The sequence below is a fragment of the Lycorma delicatula genome, chromosome 4, assembly GCF_047948215.1.
Source record: "Lycorma delicatula isolate Av1 chromosome 4, ASM4794821v1, whole genome shotgun sequence".
Classification (NCBI taxonomy): domain Eukaryota; kingdom Metazoa; phylum Arthropoda; class Insecta; order Hemiptera; family Fulgoridae; genus Lycorma; species Lycorma delicatula.
In genome coordinates, this window is record NC_134458.1 from 50,652,428 (window position 1) to 50,678,185 (window position 25,758).

The following is a 25,758-nucleotide window of genomic DNA, read 5'->3' on the forward strand; positions in this document are numbered from 1 at the left end:
TAAATTTTTCTTGATTAGGTCATTTATAAATAATGTAATACATTTTATGTTATTTTGGGCCACAGGTTACACAATTTAAATTATATATTAAAATTTATACTTTATTAGTTTTTATAAGTTTTATAATTATTTGATGTGATGTGTAACCCCCTTCTTTTTACCCAGTTCATAAAAATATGAGTGATTCTTAGTAATGAATTTCTGGAAAAATTTCAGTCTTTGGTTCAGTTACGTATGAATCTATTACTGACTACCATGAGAAAAAAATTACTGACATTAGTGTGTTAAAGATTTTTAATATCATTTTGATAAAGTGATACTAGATATTGTCTCTTCAATATTTTTAAGTTGGCTTCGTAGTGAAGGTATATGCTTACTAATAAATATATACTGCATTGTTTGTTAATTAAATAAAAGTTTCTTTTCATTAAGCGATTTAATTTCTGTTTACTGAGATTTCCATTTTCACTGTAACATATGCAGAGTAAAAATATCAATGCTTTCCTATTTGTTCAGGTGAGAAAACCTTTATCCAGATATGAAAAATAAAGTCATTAGTGACTTATCCGTGTAATGTAACTTTACTGGTAAATTTGTAGTCTTGAACAAACTCAGGTCGACTACTCCTTAGATGTGTGGTTAATTGAAACCCAACCATCAAAGAACACTGGTATCCATGCTCTAGTATTCAGATCCGAATAAAAGTAACTACCTTTGTTAGGATTTGTACCTGAGAACTTCCACTTTGAATTCAGCTGATTTACAACGACGAGTTTACTTTACCACTGGACCAACCCGGTGGTCCCGATGGTTCTGAAGTAATACCCAACAGTGGTCCCGGAGGTTAAAAAAAGATATGAAAAATAAAGGAGCAAACTAGACAGGTACCTCATTTTTTCATGTTTCCATTTTAAACTTGACTTCTGTATTTTTTTTGTTCTTTTTTTATTATGAATATTTTTTGAAATTAAGAATTTTTATAAGCTTGATCAGATGATGCATGGACATATAATTATGAAACCTAAAATTATTATTATTATTTTTTTTTTTTTCATTTTATTGTATTACTTTTTTCCTGAACACAGTGTCTGTAGGCCTGATCACAGTCAGAAGTAAAAAGCATTTACAAATATGTGTTTATGACAAGCTATACAGAAGATAGCCTTTTTCCATTTTTTTTTTCTCATAAATTTGATACAGATAAATTATTTCTTAATCAGTGGGTATGAGTTTTATATATAACATTACCTGTATTTAATGAAACTGGAATGATTTATTGTGGTATTGAGTTGGTTGGAATGTATTGTTAAGCCAAAAAATCTATAATTTGTTATTTTACTTAATAGGAATTATATTTTTGTATTTATTTCTACTTTTTTTAAATCTCTAAGTTGAATATATGAGTATATTATTTATTGATGTTATAGTTTATAACTAACTAGACAAAGTAATCCTAAACACTGGAGGAACATGGATTGTTGATATAAGAAAATATTTTTATTCAGATTCTAAATTCTTATAAATGTATGTAGTTCTTTCCCTATGCATTTTTTAATCTAATTTTTCAGTATATTTATTTTTCTTAGCAGCTTAATAAAAATTAAAAAAATTATATATATATTTCCTTTAATTGATGTATCATTAATACAGTCAAGTCACATTTTATCAGATGGTCTGTTACACTTTTATTGATGTCAGAGAAATAACACTTCTTAAACTGTGTAGATAATATCTGATTAAACAATCAGGTGGGTAGTCTACTGTTTTGGGAATGCTTTAAGGATACATTCTCCGCTGTAAAAGTGCTGTTTCCTAAAACTGAAATTCTGTCAGAATTTTTATAGTATTGCGTCATGAATGCAAGTGATAAAGAATATTTTTATAATTTGAAACAGGAAACATGATATCGGTTGTACTGCTTTTCACTGATAATTTTCTTCTTTAATCTATTAAATGTAATAATGTCAAGGAATTTACAATTATGTCGACAAGGAAATGAGACTATTAAAAAAAAATCTTTGCAATCATTTGCAAGTGATACAATTTGTGTAAAAACTTAGCTCAATAGATTTGGTAAACTTATTCCTTTTTTGGTATTACGTTATATTAGCAATGGAAAAACACTGCCGTGCATGTGTATAGCCCTGCAGTTCATCTATTTTTTGAGAATAAAAATCAAGATTTCTTCTTACGTGACCACAGCTTGTATGTTAAATATATTTTCCTGTAATTTCTTTTGACGATTGGATTACTTAATCATATTTGCCATAGAACAATAAAATCTTGAAAATTTGAGTATATTTTGTCAATCTCTTACCATATTCGATCAAAATATTTATAAATAAGAATATAATCTTATTGTAGAAAACAATAAGATTATAGTTATAAGAATATAATGTGTATTAAAAAAAAATTAATTGCTAACAATGGATAACTTATGAAAAAGTGGGTAACTGACAAAGGGTTAACAAAACTTCAGATTATTAACCAGGTTCTGAATGTAAGTAAATAAAATGAAAATTGCTGTGCATTTCATTCAACAAGTTGTTTTGAAGCATATAATACAATTTTTTGTGTATAATTTCTTTTATTATTATTATTTTTTTAATTTTATTTTATACTTAAAAGTTGAATTAAATTGAACAAGTATTTGCAAGTTATTTAAATTATATGTTTATTTTATATAAATCCGTGGACTGATGATTAAAAAATAATAATTTCTTTCAATCATAAATAAATTAATTCTATAAAATCTCATAAAAAGTGACTTGACAGTAAAGTTGTGAATAAAGTATAGAGATCAAAATATTTTAGTCAAATAGTAATAATAATGTTTTGCCTCATGAAATAATTGACTAGTAACCTTTATCTATAATATGGTTGTAAAATATAAATTATATTTACATCATTTTAAATTATGATTTTATACTGAGAATCGTTCTTTTAATTTACATATTTATAGTCTCAAATGTTAGTCATAACAAGCTGTTCTTCAAATAGAATATTTAGATTAATTGGTTTTATCTTATCACTTTAAAATTTTATATAATTTTTTTTTAATGAAAATTCAACAAACTAGTTTGTTTCATTCATCTTAAATAGTTAAACAAGCCCTTTTTCTTGCAACTATTAAAATTACCATCAGCAATATGTGTAGTAGATTTAAATATATAATATATATATATATATATATATATATATATATATATATGTGTATTTATATTAATCTAAAACTATATTCATTTAATATATATATATATATTAAATGAATTACACAACATATATAGTACATAAATGAATTAGTGTAGTTACATTAATGACCAAAATTACATTCATTCTCTAATCGTACTGAATAAATATATATATTTTTTATTAATAATGATGATAATAATAATGCTGGAAGGTATTATTAATTTTTTATTAAATAATTAAATATTTTACTAATATGATTTATTATGTATATGTGTATAACTTATTAATTGGAAAACTTAATAAAATATACCTAAATATAATAATCATTCTTAAATTACTATTTTTTGTAAATTTAAATAAGCGTATTTTATATATTATATAAAATATAAAAACCCCTGATTTTTTGAGTGTTTAGGATCAGCTCAAAATTTATAGGATTTATATTAAGTAGTTTCTTTCTTATCAAGATAAATTAATTTCATTAGAATTTTAAAATCCTTATTGTGTATAATTTTGCTATCTAAGACTTCGTATATATTTCATTGCATTAAAAATAAATATAACAGCCATTGTGTCTGTATGGTGTATTGAAGAAGATGGATCTCGCGAAGATTCTCCTCCATTACACAAATTTGTTGAGCAGTAACAATATTCAGCTGTAGATGATTTTACACCAAAATCTTCCTCTTGGTGACATCCACTCTCATAAATATTACTGTCTACTGTTGTTTCCATCTGCCACTTTCCGTTGCGTAAAATTTGGTACTTTTCTCTTTGTGGAGCGCAGTCTCTTATTCCTAATTGTATTTTCTCTAAAAACATGAACATGTAGATTATTAGTAAAATATTATATTTCTTAAGTTAAATATATTAAAATATTAATAAAACTGAAAATATATAGTTTTCTTTTAAGGGTTTGATGTAAAAAAATATGAAAATAGAAAAAACTTAATCATTATTGCATTTAACATTTTAATTTTTTTATATGTGTGTCTGTGTTTGTGTTGTCGGAATGTCTACTCATACTGCTCAGTATGAGTAGACATTCCATATTCAGTAAAAGATTTGCATGTAAATGCTGAAAACCCTGAACGTTTTATATAAAAAACAGTACATTATTCAGGATTGGAAGGAAGAAAATGTTAATTAATAAACAAATTTAGAAAATATCTGTGACTAAGTATACAATAATCTCAAAGAGATTAGAATATCAGGTTAACAAATGTTGTTTTTGTTAGATAGTAACAGATATGGTTTTTTTTTTTAATTAACTTAAATTATAAATTCTGCTTTCTTACCATTATATTATCTGTATTATAGGTTATTATCAGACCCTAGGATTTGATTTTTGTGGTATAATTGTAATTTTTATTTAAAATGTCAATTCATTAGTTGTATACCAGTTTGTATTTTATATATGTATTATATTTTAATAAGTTATGTATGACATCTATTTCAAAAATTAAATTTTTCTCCTGGAAACTGATTAATAGCCTTTTAGTAACGGATTAGCATTTTCTTTATATTCATTGATCCAAAGTCTCAAATAGAATTTTATTTTGCATACACAAATGCTATAAGTAATGTTCGAGGAAAAATCAAACTGTCATTTAGATTAATCTAAAACTATTATTTATTTTAAAAGATGCATAATACTGAAAAGTAATAATTATGAACTATACTTACTGCCATTTTGGATCTCAAGTTCGAATGTTTTTTTTAAACAAAATGTTGAATATGGACATTGTACTTCAAACGTTTCAGAGGCATCAAACTTAGAGCACAGTCGAGCTGTTTCATTATGATTATTATACTGTGGATGGACAATGCATTGGTAACAAGTAAGTCCTTCTACTTCTGTAATACCTGTAATAAGAAAAAGTATTTTTCTCGTAGAAAAATTAATTCAAGAAATTTTTATCAATATTTTAATATAATACAGCAGTGTGTAAAGATCATTATATTAAACATTTTTTTTGTAGCTGAAAATGAGATATATTGTAATCCAGATACGGTTTAATTTGAGAATATGTATTGTATTTCTTATATTGTTTAATTTTTGACAGCGCACTGGTACAATGTTACAGTTAATAAAAAGTAATTTATAAAATTTTATAAAACCAGATTGTTGTAAAATGACCAGTCAAAATTTAAATGTACTCCAAATATTGAACTAACATTGGAAAATTTGCTAAATTAATAAATTGTATCGATTTTAATATATGTCATTCATCTTAAAAAAAACTGCAGTTTTAAAAAAAATATTTCGTGAATACTGTTAATACAAAATTATAGAGTATGATGACAAGCACTTCCACACATCAACCTAGCCGAATACAAAGTTCTTTCTTTCAAGATGGTGTAATTTTTTAAACAATACCAAGGGTATTTTTAAATAATTTATTGAGCTATAATTAATAAACACAGTTTATTTTTGTTATTGGCTTTATCTTTTGTCAGGTTTTCTCATGTGCATGCCGTAAACAAGTAACCTTGTAATAACTGTTGATAATTGTTCCTGTTTTAAAATATGTTGTTTTTAATACATGACTTTTACATAAATTTATTATTTATTCTTAATAATTAAAATTTGTTTAAACGGTAATCATTTATATTGTAGCTAGTGTGATAAATGTGGTAGTGAATTAATTTTTTAATTCTTTTAATTTAAATGATTCATTTTATGACCTAAATTATTTTTTTTATTGGCAATTCGCTTGTGATATAGGATGTTTTCTATTGAAAACAATGATATAATTAAAACTTTATGAGTGCTGTTACTCATCATCAATCGTGTGATAAAAATAACATTGAAAGTAATATCTTACAGGATATAATTATCGTTTATTTTTGATATATTTTATCTATAAATTAATGCTTCAAACTTTTATGCATAAATAATTAAAAGCTTTTGTTAAATGATTTTCTTTAACATCGTTTTTATTCACAGTTTATTTTTTGTACTATTCTGGTTTTTTGTTGTTATTTTAGGGCTATTATTTATCAGAGTTTAGAATTTGTTTGTTATTTTATCCAAAACAGAAATTACAGCTTGAAAATTTGATTACTTAATTTTATAATCTATGATAATAACAATTTTAATTCGCATCATCTATTCTGTTAGATACATACAAAAGTCATGAAGAGACAAAATGCATGGCTGTTTTTAATCTAACATATGAGAGATTTGTGGTTATTTAAAATTATATTCATATAAGCAGATTGTATTTAGAAGTCGGTTAAACTGTCATTGTCATTTAATCTATCGGTCTAAATTTAATAGAAATTGAACTACTCAAGATGGGTTGAGGATAGTTTGAAATTTTGAATTTTGAAAATTTCAAAATGAACTATCCTCAGAATAGTTAATTTCTGTCTTACAGCTCGGCTTTTCATCTGTGATATCATCCTTTCTCTACCGCTGACTCATTTTCATAACCCTTCACAATTTTCAATAATTATTGTTGTATTTTTTAAGACATTAAAAAGTAGTTGCTGTCCATAACTTTTATTTTGATATCACGTAAATGGCTCTCATATATTTGAATATTTTTATACCTCCTTTATATGGTTCTTTTTTTAATTACTATTTCTTAACTCTGGTCTTTAAATATTCTTTTAGTGTGATTTAACTTGTAGAATTAAGTTAGATAAGGTCTAGGTACAGTACTTATAAAGAATTTAGCTTAAAAAGATAGGGCGCAATATTTTTACTTTTTATTAATAAAAGTATGCGACTTTTAAAAATATCTTTGAATGGTGTAGAATTTTATGGTAGTAAATCAACAGAAAGAAAAAAGTAATACAAATCTGAAATGTGATGTTTTTGGAGAATAGGAGAATTTAGATGGATTAATAAAATTCAATATGAAGAGGTCTTTGAGACAAGAATAGAGATTTATGACAGTAAATATGTTGAGATTAAAAAAATAGCACCGAATAGAAAGGCGTGGAGAATAGCATCAAACCTGTTAATAATTTAAAAAAAAGTCATTTAGGTTTTTTAAATTATAGTTTCTACTGAAATACTTAATTGAAAAAAAAATTTAATGAATAAAAATTAAACTTAAGCTGAACAAAAAACTTTTTTAAGGAGTATTTTTATTTAAAATTATCTCTTAGTTGGCTAATTCATAAAATATATTTTAAATTTTGTTTTGTCTCAAATTAATTTAACAGTTGTTTTATAGAGTTGAAGATGATTTGTAAATTATCTTCTAAAAATTTATCAATTTGTTTTTAACCTAAATATAATTAAATCTTAATGATCTAAAGACATAATTTCATACATTTTTTGTAATAATTTCATTGCCTGATCTTGGCACTCTAATCTATTTATCTTAGAGGTTGGCATTGGGAGAATTTTTTTTAAATTTCTAGTTATCGTTTTGACCCCTATCAGAGCTTATCTGTGTTTGTTGACATATACCGGCGAAGGTCCAAATAAGCAAATATTTCGGTCTTTCGCCGTAACAAATTTATATATATATATATATAGGTATACGCATGTGGGTTTGTTTGTTTCTTATTTTTCAAATTTGATTTACTTGTTTATTTATTTTTGTTTAATAATAATAAATAAATAGATAATAATAATAATAATAATGATGAAGATGAAGAAGAAACCTAAAAAAATAAACAAGAATATATTTTTAGTACCGCTATACCGCTAGGCGCGCCACCTTTCGAATCCGGTCGTTAATCGCGAATGAGGTCATTGTCATCTCGGTCACATAGCATACATTGCACTGTGAGCTGCTGCTGTACCGGGAAGATCATTCACCGGTTACGTTACTGTGAAATGATACGCGTGCATTTTGTTGTAAAAAGAAAAATTAATTTTATTATTATGCTTGAGGGTTTTATCTTTAATTTTTTAATGTTAAAATAACGGTTCATTTTGGTATCCACAGTTATTTTTTTATGACGCTTGACGAGACTTTAATGTCGTCAGCATATGTTGAGATGAATTACATATTTTTTTAAGTTACCGTTTGAGTATCTACAACCGATTTTTAGCACCAATCGGTCGTATAATAATGAAAGTAATTACCAGGGATTTCTTTTAGGTTTTGGTGTAACTAGAATTACTTTTAATTATTTTCTCTTAAAGATAAAATGTGCATTTATTTATTCTCGTTTATCAGAATCAAGTTGAATTAATTATAACGATGTGAAGCAATTCATTGTGCATTTTAAAAATCTTTTTCTTTCTTGTTACGTGTATATCTTTAATTGAAATTTCCGTTCCATTTTTTGGCATTGAAAAGAGTGTAATTTTATTTTGTTGTTACCTTAATTGTCATCGAAAGAAATTTTCCGTTCGGTACTCATAAACCAGATGTAGTTAAATAAGTTTTTTGATCTATTTTATATATATTTTATTTAAAAAAAGGGATTTTTTTTAGTAACAATACAGAGTATTACGCTGCATTCTAGAGACATCCTGCATCCTGCCGCTGCAGTCAGTTTGTATACGTCAGAAGCGTTCGTTGACCTTAAACACGATTACATTTGTTATTTTTCAAAAACTTGTTTTTGAACCCTTTTTCCTCGATCTTAAGCTTAATATATTGAGATTTATAATTTTTCAAAGTTATTATTTTTCGAGATTAATTTGCTCAGCAATAGTGACGCTTATTAGAAACTGTTGTTTTTAGACTGTACGATAAGCAGTTTCTTCACCGGTCTCGACGGGAGGTTGATGCTTAGTTCATTAAAAAGTTCATTGTTTTAACATAATTTTTTTTATTGTTCTTATCTATAATGCATCTATTAATTAATCAATAGTACTTATTAATACATCGTAACCTCAAAATAAACTTTTTTAAATATTAAAAATATTTTTTTAACTTTTTTCACGCGTCATGAAAAGAAAAAGCTTGATTTTTAGTTATACTACGAACCATTTAATGAAAAAAAAAAAAAAAAATTACTTACAAATGTTTGTTATTTTCTGGGTTATTGTTATTAATAGAGTAGTCTTATTTAAAGGAATCTGTCGGGGTTAGGAAAGTAATACGTGATAAATATTTCGTTTTCTAATTCTTCTTTCGGTAGGAAAATTTCGCTGTTCGATAAATTCATTAAGGAATTTTATAAAAATTAACATTTAAGACCAGTTTTATCAGCCGTTAATTATATTTATTTTCTTGGCATCATATCTCTACAGCTATCTACAAGAAGGAAAGTGTAGTAATCAGTAAAAATATGGGGGCGTGGGTTTTTCTTTGCATTTCTCGACGTTTCATCACCCAAGGAATCTAAAAAACAAAAACGTCAGGGGAAATGTTCATACATACGTACATGTGTTGGCGTGTTTGAAGCTTAATAACTTTTGACCGGATGAAATTTTGTACAGAAGCTCATGTATATGGGGCAATTTGTTTTTAAAAGTTTGGGTTCAACATCTCCAATGGGTGGTTTTTTTTGGATGGTCAATTTTCTCAAAATTTTGTTTACATAACTTCATTTTGTATTAAGCTAAGTACAAGCGTGCATGCTTATCTTGCTATTTCTAAAAAAAAATTATCCCAGAATTTTCCCCTTCCCCGACCCAAAAAATACTTAGTAGCCAATATTGGTGCGGGAGCCGATCAAAGTTTAAAATTATTATTATTTTTTTAATTTTTAAAAACTTTTTTGGTTTACTTAAGCCTTTAATAAACTCTTAATAATAATATTACAATAAACTTTCATTATCATTCACCCCTTTCCAGAAAAGAGATCTTAGACAACTTTTTTTGGTAGAGCATTTTTCAGTGGAATTTTTGTATCCTTCCATTACCATAGTAAACGTAGAAAAAAGTTCTTGGGAAGTGATTTTGTAGGTGGGGGGGGACAAATTAATAAAAAATACCGCTTTTTCTAAATTTTTTAATATTTTTGGTTTATATAAACATCTAATGATAATTTTACAGTAAAACTTCATCATAAATTATCCTCACCCCAAAAAAAACTTCGATAACTTTTTTCATGTATCATTATTTTTCCACTATATAAGAATAAATAACCATTTTCAGGAAAGTATTACAACTTTGTTGTCAGATTTAAAAAACAAAACAAAAAAAAACAAACGTCTTTATGCGTCATAATTTTAAAGTCCTTTATGCGTCAGACTGCGCATTTGAATAATAATGTAAGATTACGGACATAGATAAACGGTTTGAATTATTAACAAGCTGGAAAATTGGATTGTAAAGAAAGTATTTTCATTAAAGATGATTTCATACGTCTCATATAAGCATAGATTTCGGTAAGAAGACCGTTTATATCTTACTCCTACCGCATTTTATTCTTAATTACTGTGAAGCGAGTGTACTATTTTCTAACCAGACAGAGTTTAAACAAAAAATAACGGAACAATCCTTTTTTTTAAATTTCTGTCACATTAAAATCGACCATTGGATTTAAGAAAAGAATAATTTAACGACAAATAAAATAATTTACTTAAAAATATACAAACGTTTGAAATTTCGCTACTAGGAAAGCAGCCAGAAAAAAAACTGGTGTAATTTTTCGCATTCCTTTTTTTCCAAATAAATTACAACTTAACACAGAAGAGAACACTTTAGTATATTTTGAAACTCATTTTCTCCATCAAATGTTTCTGATGTTACGTTTAAAAGACAAATCTTTCTCTTGCCTTATTGGAACAAAAGAACCAATTTAAGGAATGAAGTGTCGAATGTTTTTTCATTTTTATTTTTTATTAATTGGAGTTTTATAAAAAGAAGAATCGTAATCTATTCGATTATTTTAATAAATTTGAAAGAGTTAATTTCGTTTTTTCACAAAAATAATTTAATTTTAATCACAAACACTAAGAAAAGACAGTGTTCAGTGCTCGTTCGCAGTGTAAATAATGTCTCGTACATATCGAACGGCAGTCTAGTACCAACGCTATGCTGCCAAGTTTTAAGAGGTTGCTAAACCAGTGATTCTATTCTACCTTTTAACCTTCGCGTACTACCTAGATGTGGGTGTGTGAAAATGGCGCACTCCTTGTCTATCTATCTAAATAAAAACTATATTTATAACACAACGTTAAATTAAAAAAAAAAATTACTTTACATTTTTCATACTTTTAAATAAAAAATGTATTAATATTTTTATTTAACAAATTTTATAAAATTAGGGGGAATCAACTTTTCTAGTAGTCGGTAGGGAGGAAGAGGTTAGCAAAATGATTCGGATCTTTTCTGTAAATAAGTTTGTATGTTGTATCTGTTACGTTGGGTAACAAAAAGTTTATGAAATAGTTAAAAAAAAACAATGAAATAGAACAGTTTTTGAGAACACGATATGTATGTATATCGTTGTATATAATTTTTATTTATTGAATATTTTTTAACCGATTTTTTTCTTATGTCTTCCTAGGTATAGTAGTTGTGCAAGTGACCCAAAAATAATACTTTGGGTCTAATATTGGAGGTGAGGGAACCGATGATTTTTTGTATTAAAAAAAAAAAAAAAAAGTTTATATGTATCATTTTTCCTGTGTATAAGAATAAATAAGCGATGCCAAGAAAGTATTACAACTTCGTTGTCAGCTTTTTTAATATGTTCATAAATTAATCGGTTATCTTAAATTAATATAGTAAAATAAGGCGTATAAGTATATATTATACGAAGAATATCAAAACAAAATTATTTACTAATTTAGTAAATTATTTTTAAAAATAAAAAAAAAAGTTCATAACATATATTTGGAAATAGCTATCTCTAGTCTATCTACTATAACAAAAAATATGTATCTCTATGTATATTTATTTCAGTTTCCTTTTGGATAGTTATTTATTTTACTTAATTAGCAGGTCCAGTTTCCTGTACTTAGGTTGCATTCTAGATTGTGACGTAACTTGAATTTTTTATTTTAATTTTAGTTATATGTAATTAATATACAATTCATTTTTTTTTTATTTGTTTAATTATTTAAATTATAATTTTATCGTTATTTTATTAAGAAAAAAATGAACTTTCTTATATAAAACGTTTCATGTCATTTAGTATTATCCTTGATTTTAGAAATACAATTAGAAGTAAATCGCTTTTTATGGTTATTTATAATAAACCAGTATTAACAATGGAAAAAGCTATGCATAACGAATATTGAAATAAAATTAAAAAAGTAAAACCGTGGTGTTTACAAAACAATGCCCGATTCGATTGTTTATCAAATCATCATGAGTTGTTACAAGAAAATCAGTAAATATAAATAGAAACTAAAAGAGAGCTTGAAAATAAAGAAATATTAAAAATAACGAAAACCGATTAAAGTATGTGTGTGTGTGTATATATATATATATATATGAAATACTAACTACATATTTTATTAGATTTTCTTTTTTAAAAAAATAGATTAAATTATAACAATTTTTATGTTTAATTTTACATATAGTTCGTAGTTTTTTTGAAGTTATTTGCTTCTTTTTTAAAAATTAATTTATATTTATTGATAATTTTTTTTTTTTTTTTAAGTATTTGTATATTAATTCTCCGTATAATGATAATTTTAAAATATAAATGCTAATGTAGTTTAGATTTTAAAAAAAGGTTTTCGAGCGTTTTCTGCTAAGGATTGTATTGACCATATGTATTTTTTTTCAGTCTTCATATTCTAAACGAAGATGAGATATTTAATTCAAATTCTATTGTCAAGGGTGTTACTGATCACCCATCGATTACTACTATGCGTTCATATACGCAAATATAATTTGTTTGTGCGTGTATATTCACTTTTTTTAATTTAAAAATATTTTTATCTGTAATAATTTTTTTAGATAATGAACATTTATCTGTCGAGAATGTGAGTGTTTTGTACAAAAATCTTTTCCAGTAGCTCTTGTGAGACATAATAAGTACAAAATATTTAAGATTTAATGCTCATCATAAAACAGAAACTTTTCCATTTATTTTCAAAATCAGTATTGTGAATAAACTTAAACATTTTTTTTGTGAAATCTCAGTCAGCCACTTTAGATGGCTTAATTGGCTAACTATTACTGAAAAAAACCTATGCGATAAGCTATTGCAAATTATGATTTCTTTTTTAATCTTTTAAATAATAATTGAATTTTTGCTCGTGTAATTTAAACAGTATTTTTCCGTAATTTAGATAAAAAAGAATTGCGTGGTAAAGATATTTTTAAAAAACCGGAATGACAAGTTTACACACAATAAAAATAACTATACGAAACAATAAAAAACGTTTGACTTCTTCAGTTAGTTTATTGTGAACCCTTTGTACTGAAAATACTAAAGATTTTTGTAATACTTTTTTTTTAGTGTTAATCAGAGAGCCAAAGTAGGTAATTTACCATTTGCTTAACTAAAAAAAAAATTAAAATTATTATTTTTTTGTTGGGAGATAGTAAGCTTTTAATTATACAAACCGAACAACGGTTTATATCGTGCTGCATCGAAAACGGTTGTACCGATTTATATTGAACAACTATTGAATAGTTATCCTAAAAAAAAGACATGCTAGTAACCGTAAAAAAATATTTGCGCCGTTTTGATTTTATTAAAAAATATTTTTAATTAGCAGCACTCTCAGAATTAAAAGAACTAATCTGACAGTTGTTTCATTAAAATCGGTCACGCGTTTCTACCCGTAGTGATTTTCAAAGTCATTTGTAGAATGAAAAATATAACCCGTCTAGCTGGGGGCGTAGCCATGTAAGAGGCCGATATAACTCGCTTATAGACTGAGTTTTTCTTCAATAGATAGCAAAGACAAGTAGCAAACCGCCGGTTTGATGAACTAATTTGTTCTTTTTTTTTATTATGAAATTGACGATATATATGTTATTTCTTATAAGTAGACCGCTACGAAATTATTTCTTTCAATAGCTGGTTACTATCAACAATTGTCAGTATACAGTATTTATTTTTTATTTTCAATAACGTTCTGTATTGTATTACATTTAATTTGATGTAATCTATTCTTTTGTTTTATTTAAACACTTTATTCCCGTATTACTTTAAAATCGTTCTAATAGATATAACTGTAGTGTTATTACTATTATTTAATAGCTAGTTAACTATCTTTAACGTAAAATAAACTAAATAAGAAATAATACCTTAGTAAAGCGTGTAAATCAATTATACAGAGCGTTCCACGAAGAAACTGAGAAACTTTCAAGACGTGTTCTATTGGTGAAAATAATGAAAAAAGTTCATGTGAATATAGGTCTGGAAAAGCTTTGATTTCGAGTTACGGCTAGCGAAAGATTTCGTCTGGATTTCAGCTCTTCTTATAAAGAGAAGCCTTACTGTATTTTTTGGACCCTTATTAAGGAGTAACGTTTCTTATGGATAAAACAGGTCCCAGAACTGTAACTCCAGTAGTTTTTAAGATATCGTCATACGATGGTTCACCGCCACATTTTTCTTTAGTAGTTAGAAATCACTTGAATGCTAATTTCTTAAACTTGATTGGACGTGGTAGACCAATCGATTGGCCACCACGATCACCTGACCTAACGTCACGAGATTACTTCATTTAGGGGCATATGAAAATAATATACTATACCAACAAAAAAATGTTACTCATTAAAATACGAAATGCTGTTAAATTTGTACGAAATGTCCCGAGGTGGTACGGAAAGCCACCGGAAATATTATACATTAGGCAGAGTGCTGTGTACATTGTGAAGGAGAGAATTTTGAACAATTACTACATTGTGAAAGAGAGAATTTTGAACAATTACTGGAACTGAGGTTTGTTACTCTGTTACCACTTATCATTTCATATATTCTATATATATATATATATTATTTTTTTTTTATTTTGCTACATTATGAATAATGTTTATTACGTACAGAATAATACGATTTTCTGTCTATTTTTCGTCTGTTTTGCTTCAGTAAAAAACAGATTTTTAAAAGGTTTTATTTACTTCCTTTTATTCGCTGTATTTACATTAATTTTCTCAGAATCAAATTCTTTACAAGTTTTGTTACTAAATCTTCCTCATTTATTAGTCGTTCAACAGAGCTGTTGTACTACAAACTTAAAAAAAACCTGTTTTCGACACCGAATTTTGTGTTTTACGTAGGATATCTTGAAAACTACTGGAGTTTCAGTTCTGGGACCTGTTTTACCGTATTTTCCACCCCAAATTACATAAGAAGCCATCGCCTTTACTGCTTAATTTGTGTTAGCCAAAAATTACAGTAGGGCTTCTTTTTATTAGAAGAGTTGAAATCCGGGCGAAATGTTTCGCTAGCCATAACTCAAAAACAAAGCGTTTCCAGAGCTATTTTTATATGAACGTTTTTCATTATTTTCTCCGGTAACACATCCTGAAAGTTTCTCGTATATCTAGTATCTTCATGAGACAAAAATGATTAACTTTAACCGTTTCTGATGTGTAGTAAGATTCAGATGTAATTTTATCCCTTGCATGCAGTAAAAGCAACTATATTATTTAGTGTAAATAAAACCCTCTTTAAAATAATCACTTCGTTATGTCGGTTTACAAAAACGTGAATGTTAACGAATACTTGAAGTAATACTATAAATATTTCCAATTTCCTTTCCCGCCAAAGACTTGTAACCACTTTACTTTTCTCGAAGTATTATATATTCATTTTTGGTAATTTTCTAAAAAAAAAAAACAATTACGTAAAAATTTATGATTCTCTCTAAAAGAATCGAAGAAAGATTAAGGGATCAAAAAACGTGCTGAAAAAGATCTACCCCAGAGTTTTATTTATATATATATATATATATATATCTGTTGGGGTTTCCAGGTACTGAATTCATTAATGAAACAGATAATTGTTATGTTACAGTTATGTTTTATGCTGTTTCTTTACATGTTTTCTGTTGATCTACAATAAAATAAAATTGCAATAAATTTTTTATAACATAATGATAAAATATCTCTAACTTGTTCACCTTGTGTTTGTTTGCAAGTAAAGCGACCGTGAAAAAATTTCAAATGGTCTTCGAAAAATTTATTTATTCATTTTTTTATTATTTTTTGTTTATTTAATATCTCGTTTAATTTCATCAATTACAGACAGTTTTCTACAATTTTAAATCACATATTTACGTAAATGTCTGATATTATTATGGTTTTTAATTAATTATTTATATATATATATATATATATATATATATATATATATGTATATATATAATTAGTGCTGTTGTACTTCACCGATTGCGGTTAATGTGCTTTCCCCATGAATATTGCGAAGCACAAAACCGCGAACAATATAACATTTTGATGTAACAGAAATAGTATGTTACGTTGTAAAATAAAAAATAAGTTTTTAAAAATAATAAAACGTGCTAAATTTTAATAAAGTTATTTGAAATAAATAAATAAAACGGCTATAATTTACGAGGTTTGTTGAGTAAATAAAAATTTACGTCAGAATAATTATGAAAACAATATTATAAAAATGAAATATTTTTCCTATAGACGTAATAATAGTATTTTTTAATACTCTTAAAAGATATCACGAGTTTAAACGTTATAAATACAAATAATGGAAAAATCTCGATGGAATATTTTAAAATTAAATCTTACGGTGTTGTATTTTTTTCCCGACGGTTTTATAAATGTTATTAATAACTTTCACAATAACGATAAAATCAAGGGGGGCTATCTTTTTACTCCCCGTATTTTTCTGTGTTAATTCAGTTTAATTTCATTGTTGAAATCATGTTAAAAGAAAAAAGAATGAAAATTAAAAAAAACTATTAACCTTTTTTTACACGACAGCCTAAAGAGGAGTGTAATGGATTTAGAGTGTATATATGTTTGTTCCACCGTAGCAGCTCAACGGCCGAACCGATTTAGATGTATGACCCCGCATTGGAATTCTTATCTTACCGGAAGTATCATAGGCTACATAAATTTATATATATATATATATATATATATATATATATATATATATATATATATATATATATATATATATATATGTAGTCGTGGAGATATCCCGGTTGAAGCCAAACTTTAATGAATTGAATTAATGAACCGTGAACTGTGAGTTTCTACCACTGTGTGAGCTGGGTTTGAACTGAATCAATCGAATGGACAATATTACAAAAATAATAGCATTAAATTTGCGTTAAATAAAATAAAATTAAACAAATTTAAACAATTTCTGTTTAATAATAATGGGCTTCCTGAGGGGTCTACGTGTGAAACGAGTGGTGAGGTGATGCGAGCACCTTGTATGAGGCTAGACCGATCATCACCCATCAACTGGTAACAAACGGGGTGCCCCTAGGGCGCTGTTTTCGGAAGTGTAATGGGGGTTTCTTATAATATCTCTACAAACAATCGTCCGATTTTCAAAATTCAAACGGGGCATTTGCTGGTATAACACAAAATCACGATGGAACCAAACCGGAACAAAAATTAACTGATATATTCAGAACCTAATTTATTTTGGACTTAATTTAATTTGCTTTGGATTTAATTTCTTTGGGCCTTATTTACACGACTGCCCAAATAGGAGTGTAATGTAGTTAGGGTGTATACATATATGTATGTTTGTTCCACTGTAGCAGCTCAATGGCTGAACCGATTTAGATATGTGTCCCCGCGTTGGAATCCTTGTTACCAGATGTGTCACAGGCTATATATATATATATATATATATGTGTGTGTGTGTGTTAAAATAAATTTGAAAAATTTGAAAAAAGATTATACTATATGAGCAATGTTTGTCACCAATGTTTTTTTTTTGCAGTCATGCTTTTAAATTTTTAAAATTTATCTCCGATAATTTATTTTAACCTAGTTTTATTTAATGATTTTGTGAAACATAAAAAACCTTTTTTTTAGAGAGAAAATACGTAGGATTTTTCGGAGATTACACTATTAGATTAAAGAGCACACTAGGTCAAAGATTACACTATTTCTGATTGTATAAATATGCACAGTTATTATGTAGGCTTCATAAAAGATTTTGTAACTGAATTTTTTGATTATAGATGGTCAAAAGATCGAGAAATATAAAAATAAAAAAATTCAATACTTCATCATTTTTAAATGGATATCACCTTTCGAGCGGATCTTTTGCACCATGTGCCTACAGTAAACCTCAGATAAACCTTTGATAAATCCCATTTTCTTTTATACTGTCTATAATTTTTATTATTTTCCGGCCTCTCTTTTTTGCAACTTCTACTAATGATTCTCTGCTTTAATCAATCTTTCTTGATATTCTTAGTCGGTTAGCTTTTCTGCTCTTGAGTTGTTCTCATTTATTCTCCTCATTACTTCTAAATTATTCAATTTACCTGCTCATTTAATATTCTCCACGGTAATATTTTAAATGCATATAGCGTTTGTTTTTGTCTTTTTGGTAGTGTCCTCTTCTTACAGTCGCACAGAACACTCCAAACGTAACACTTCACTAAGACGATTCTTCAACTCCATCTTTTTATATTGTAATAACTGTTTGTTTTCATTAAACGGTTCTTTACCCATTACTATTCTTGTTTTTGCATCTTTTTCACATTTACAATTTTCTATCAACGTGTATATCTGTACTTATTTACTTGTTCAATAATTCTTCCTTTTTTATAGGAATTCACGGGATTATTATTAACTTTTATTCTTATTACGTACTTTTTTTATGCTGTATTCTATAATCGTATTTCTGATCTTGAAATCATCTATTGAATAATCTATTGCCTTCTTAAAATACCATATATCTGTGAAAGTTATACAACTTATTTTTCTTCCTGCTACGCTAAACGTAATACTTACTCTGTGTTAAATGCTAAAAGAAGCTAAAAGAAAGAAGAAAAATGTTCGGAAGATGTAATCAAAGGAACGTTAAAATCAATTTACCTCGTGTGAGTTGCAGTATTAAAAAAATATACATTGACTTAACGGACAAAAATTTCATCGGGTTAATTTTTAACATTTTTTTTTCTTATCAGTGCATTACTTATAAACAAAGTAATTTATGTTTCTGTCGGTTAACTCGCTTGACAACAAGAGCGATAAAAGAACTGCACTAATTACAAAGTCGATAATGATTGTCACTTGTCTATAGATTCGTTATATATATTTCTTTTTATTTGAGTTTGTGTTCTGTATACTGAACTGCCTTTTGTGTTGTGAAAAGATTTTTAAAACTTTTATATAACTCTACGCTAGAATTTTTCAATTTTCTATAATAAATAGAAATCAAAATGGTTAACTAATAGAAGACTTGAAATGTGAATATGATAATAGGATTAGACAAATATTTAAATTATGATTTGATTTAAATTATTTAGATATTTTTGATAAACTGAAGTTTAAAAAAAAAAAAAAAATCAAGGCGTAGAAGTTGTCGCTTCTTTGTCGTCTTCCTATTTTCATTTTTGAATTTTTTTAAATTCATTGTTTTTGCATAGAGTACACATATTTTTAGTATATTTTTATACGAAATCGATTTTCACAGTCAAAGAGAGTTACGTTATAATGATGGTTAAAAAAATAAAAAATAATCAGTGTAGTTTACTTTTAAAAAAAATTTAATTCTTATTCTATTGTTATGTTAAACGTAATTCGTCGAGTATAAAAGCAGATGCACCATAACCTCCCCATCATCGCAATTCATTACACTGATGACACATACCCATCCGTAGAAGCATGACGTAATTAACGAACGATCCCGAAAGAAATTAATAAAGATATCTGGAATCGTTGCGTATATATATGTATATATATTTTTTTCCCCCTTGTTTTATAGGTACAGAATTTAATTAATGTACTAACATCTTTATATAAGCCATATGTAGGATTGCAACGTGTAAGAGGAGAACCTCGATCTAAGTGCCACATATATCCCGAGGGGGATGATCTCAATATCAATATTTGTTAGAATAAAGAATAAAAAAAGTTTCCATGTTATTCTTCCTCTTCTGTTACCGATCCATTTTAGTCCTTTTTTTCTTGTAATAGTAATTTTTTTTATTATAACATTTCGTTCGAGCGTTTTCTCATAATTTCCATTATATCGCTTTGACAAAGTAGCTTCAAAAAGTTCTCGGCACTTAGTATTTAGAATTTTAATCGTGGGTACTTGTTTTCTCTCCGACTATTTCAGCTGTGAGTGTACGTAAGGTGTATATGACATCGTATGTTAAATTTTCCGTTTTTCCTTTAAAAATGGTCAGGGACATTAACATCGCTTGAAAAAGGATGTGGGTGAAACTTAGATGAAAATAATACGTATTTAAGAGAAACGGTACAATCGTTACCGTCTATAGATAATTATATTAGTAATCGGTGTCGATCTGCTGTGAGGAATTATGAAAATATTGGTCGTTTTTGTAGCGATAGAATCGGGTCAGAAATTGGAATGTCATTATATTTTATATTTTGATCTGAAAATCAATTTGTGTTTTTCAGTAAGGTGGTACATGGATCCGATCGACACACTAGTCAATCGGTAACTTGAACAATACAGAGTTACAATCGGTTCACATCGAAAGATAAGATAAATTAAAATTAAGGTTAGCTGATTACCGACCGAAATAGAAATTATTACGCTTTTGCAAAAAAAAAATAAAAATAAATAAATAAAAATAATTTTTGGGAACGCTACAACTAAGTTTTACTATCATAGAACAAAAAAAAAACTGAATTGTGAAATGAAAAGAGGAATCATAGCTTAAGTTAGCTTTACAGTGATTTTGAAACTGAACTGATAAAACCATGACACAAGAGGTTTAGCCTTCTTTTGTTACACATTTATTTCTTTTGAGCATCTGCCATACTTCCCCTACTAGGCAGCAGCTGATTTTTTTGTCTCTTAAATTGAGAAAAGGGTAAAAAAAGACAAACTTCCATTCTACATAAATTAATATAAATCGTAACTATTTTATAAAATGTATTATTTTTTTTTACAAGAATTGTTTGCGGATTTATTGAATTGTTTTTCTCTTGGAGGAAATAAAATATTTATACGTAAAGTACACTAACCAGATTTCTGATGAGATAATTAATTAGCCTACAAATACATCACAATTAGTATAATGTTATTTAAACTTACAGGTTAATTGTTAAGAAAAAATTAATAGTTTTACTAATTAATTTTCAAAAACATTATGTCTTTCTGTTTAATTTTTGTATTATTTTTTTACGCTTTTGTCGTTTATTTACATGTGAATTGTATAGGTTTTACGCGTACATACAAACACTCTCACAAACTATTTATCCGTCGGTTATTAATTATAGAGCTACTTGTAGAATTTAAATAAATATAATATTAAAAATGCCATATATGGTTTTCGTAGTAAAAATACTCGATCCTGTTTTTTAAAAAAATGTAGCTTGTATATGTAAAATTTATTTACGTCAGACAACCTGATTATTTAAATAGTATAACTTCCTTAAATCTTATTTTAGGATATGACACTACTACACGAACTGTTTAATCGGATCTGCTTACACCTTTACAAAAGCGAAAAAAATTTTGTCTTGATATGTGAAATTATATTCGATTTACTAAAAAAGTATACTTTTAATTAGTACGTACATGTGTATATGTTGAACATAAAGTTGTGTATGTTAGTTACCAATACCGATTGATAGTATAGGCGACGAGACATTAAACTCCAAACGCTCCCGAAAAATGTTACTCGTACTTGGAGATGGGAATTTCCAAGAATAACGACAGTACCATGCCAGGTTTATTAAGGACAGTAATCGATAATTTCCTATTGCATTCTTTTCTGAGCCAAATATATTTTTCTATACCTTATAGTCGATCCCACTGAAACGCAGGGACTGACTGTATCGTAACGTATTTGCTTCATTTTAAAATTAAAAAATCGACGTTGGATTAATTTTATTCACCGATCACGTTTCTGTTAAAAAAATAAGGCAATATTATTTTATTACTTAAATTTGTCATTAAAATAATGAAAAAGAAAAAATTAAAGAGAATACCCTTTTTGATTACTTTCAACTTAACTCGAATTTACACCTTTGTGAAACGCGCAAAAAATTCTAAGTCCGTAATAACTATTCCTTTCTCATGGCCTTCACCCATTTTTGGACTAATAACTTCATTGTTTTTTTTTTTTTTAGCTTTTTTCATCAAGTAATATTTATTTCCGTAAAAATTCGTGTTTTTTTTTTAAAATTTCTTTAGCGGTTATTACAATAGTAATGAAGTGATGCTTGAAAAAATCCTTTTCAAATAAATCTTCGATTTTCCTGCGGAGAGGGAAAAGAAATTCGCGATTAAGTAATAACATAGACTAGATAGCTGCTATTGTGAACAACTGGTTGTATATAATACATTAGCTAATTGTTTCTCCAAGACGATTAGGCTAAAGATCTTCTGCTCCGTTATTATGACACAGATGAAGTGATATTTGTAAATAAAATTTTTTATTAACTAATTGCGCTACCGCGGGCGATGGAAGTAACTACAGGAAAAAAAGGTTCCTTACGAGTTGCTCAGTATATGTAAAGGCCTTATTATAACGCGGTTGTTAATAGTATTTTCCTCTGCATCGATTAGGTAACAGTTATAGTAAAAGAATTTGTTGACTTTAATTATATCATTTCGCCCTCATAGCGTTAATGATTGTTATTAATTATTCAAAACTTTGTCTTTCTCAGCTTATTTTAATGAAAGATAAAAAAATAATAAAAATTAAACGTTACTGAATGAAATAGCTTTTACTTGAAAAATGATATGTCACTGGAAAACTATTTATCAAAAATCGTCCAAATTGGTAGAAAACTATGAAAAAAGTAGTAGGTAAGACTAATTTAATTTTTTTGAAATTTCAGTAATGAAATAAATCTAAACCGGTGGGTAAATTAAGACCACCTTCAATTTTTTAGTCATGGTGAAGCCAGTTATTAAGTTGCGAAAAAACGGGGGCTAAGTATTACAGTTTTTATTTGTATAATTCATTTTTTCTGAATTTTTTATATTTATCAAACGTTATCTTTTATTTATAACTAATTGTACCGATTAGTCATTATTTTATAATACTATGTTTTTAAATAATCGGTTATTTTTCTAGTCCATAATTACACAACATTTCTTTTTTATTCACAACCTACAAGTTTTTTTTTTTTAAGTAGGTTACTATGTCATGAGAAAAAATATATTTTAATTTGTAGTCTTTTTTTATCGTTAAACATCACATGTTATTTATAAAACATATATTTTTATTGTTAAAGTAAAACAACATAGTCTTCGAAATTTAACCTGCTTAAAAGTAACGGAGTTCATTTTATTATTGTATTAATCATATTATTTCATTCAGTTTCACTTTTATTAAATCGTTTCATAATAAAAGGTAAAAAGGAAAATTGTGCACATTTCTTACTAGTTTATCAAATCGATTAGTAAAATGATTGTTTTTCGTTAGATATTAAATTCAGTAAATAGAAGTAAGGTTGCGCAAACAAAAGTAAAATAATTTTCAGCTTCATTGTTGAAAAGTTAAATTTTATGATCTCTCGATAAATACCAGGAAAGTTCAAATATATCGACAGCAGTTTTTTTTCCATTTTTCAATGGTTTTATTTTGCTGAAGCGAATTATGGTTTTAATTATTTAATTTATAATGTAAACAAATCATATCAATAATTTCTACAAAAGTTTTTCCTTAACAATCAATTAAAATAATTTCTTCCAGTTCTTATTTTCTTATCAAAATAGCAACTTTTTTATTATGATATTTTTTTAAATTAAAAATTTTATTTTATCTTTGCTTTAAATTCTAATCCCTTTAAAATATTTTGCTAAAATATATCCCCAACGAGTAAATTGTAAAAAAAATCCCGATTGGCTAGGGCACCCTTGTTTTAAATTGTAATCAATTTTTTTGCGAGTTTTTTAAAAATATATTTTTTTTTCATCGCTTGACATTTTAGCTAAAATTAATCTTTAGCAACAAAAAAAGGAAAAGTTGTCAAAAGGCGGTTGGGACCTCCGTCCACCGTTTGAAAAGATAGATTACACTTCTAACATGTTTTCTACCGAGTTTCCAAACATTATTTTCTTTTACGCTTACATTATTTTCATAAACGCATCCTGAGTTTGAATATTAAGGGTTTTTAACCGCAAAACTGTTCGGCTTTAATTTTTTTAAATCTATTGTAATGCATTTTATTTACTGAGCAAATGCCAGTCGTCAAGAAGGGCGGTCCGCTTGTATATATTTCCAATGAAGACTAAACTAAGATTTGATTCTCGTAAATCGCAGTATTATTATTTTTATTTATTTATTTTTTAATAGGTAATTAAGTATTTTTTAAAAGTACGTAACACTAAAATGTTTTTTTTTATAAACTTTAACGTTCAAGAAGTACACTTTGTTAGAAAGTGATACTTTATGAATTATTGTGGTAGTATTTTGATGTTAGACCTACACAATTCACACCCATGCTGTTTTTTTTCTTTCTTTAAGACAGGTATTATGTTTATGAACCGTATGTACTTATTACTAATTCTTTATTTGGAATTGTGATTATCTTATATTCTTAATATAGATTTTTTTATTTATTTATTTTTAACTCGTACACCGCATTTATTTTTTAAATTTTATTTTCTTGATTTGTATGTAATTTTTATTTAAAAATTTTTCTAAACTTAACTTTTTACGATAAATTTTAATTGTACGTATTTTATCTACTTTTTGTTTTAACATTCAACCTTTTTATTTTTATTTTCCAATCTTTTTATTTTCCTTTAACCAATTGTAATTCATTATTTATATAGCCTTTATTCTTAAAAAAAAAAAAAAAAAATAGAAAATAAACACTTGAATGTGATTCTCCAAGTTCAAGAAGGGGATATCATTAAATTTGGTGAGGTACTACTAACACTCCTGTAAATTTTAAGTGTTTTGATGTACCAAAACGTGTTGTAACTCGAGGTACAAGTAAAAAACAAGGGTGACGAAGATATTCACGCTTCTTTGCTTTTACATGTTTATTTTAATTTAAAAAAATATTTCTATACTTTAATGCGTCTTTTCAAAGTGTACTTGTGAAAAATAAGATTTTTAAATTATGATAAAATAGTTTTCTATATCCGAGGGCTGGTTATTAATAAAAAAAAATAATAATTCACTTATTCTTAAACTCGTATTTTAGATTTTTGACAAAACTTTTAATGAAAAAGTTTAACTAGAATTATCTGTACAAGATTCCCATATTGTAAAACGTTCAAGACAACACCTAGTATCAGAATTATCCCGGTCGATTGTGTTCAGCCAAACACAATCGACGGAACACAATACAATATTGTAAAGCTAACAATAAGATGGGTGTTTTAAAAAATAATTTGTAATCTAACAAACGTTTGGTTTCATCAAAATACAAAAGGAAGACCGATTCAGTCCTCAGTTCCCGTATTTTAATAAGTAAGGGAGAGGAGTTTTGTTATTGTTGAAAAATGGTTTAAAGGTGGCACGATTTATGTGAAGTCTCCTACAACGACCGTTATGGTTGACAATATATTTATAATGTAATATGATTCTTATTCAAATAAACTTCGTAAAAGTAGAATTTTATAATTTATTAGCCTACTAATATTTTCGGTACTTTAATAGAA

At 26.8% G+C, this 25,758-nt stretch overlaps 2 protein-coding genes across 2 annotated transcripts in view; one reads left to right on the top strand and one right to left on the bottom strand.

Annotated features, from left to right (window-relative positions):
• LOC142323382 (rabankyrin-5) overlaps positions 1-25,758 on the top strand; it is a 207,064-nt gene that overhangs the window by 46,077 nt on the left and 135,229 nt on the right. The gene's annotated exons all lie outside the window — the stretch shown is intronic.
• LOC142323383 (uncharacterized) overlaps positions 3,458-25,758 on the bottom strand; it is an 85,054-nt gene continuing 62,753 nt past the window's right edge. The window contains exons 2-3 of the mRNA XM_075362941.1: positions 4,879-5,058; positions 3,458-4,004 (exon numbers count right to left, since the gene is read on the bottom strand). Coding sequence (XP_075219056.1) covers positions 3,709-4,004; positions 4,879-5,058 — 476 coding nt within the window. The 3' untranslated portion in view covers positions 3,458-3,708. The remainder of the gene's footprint in view (positions 4,005-4,878; positions 5,059-25,758) is intronic.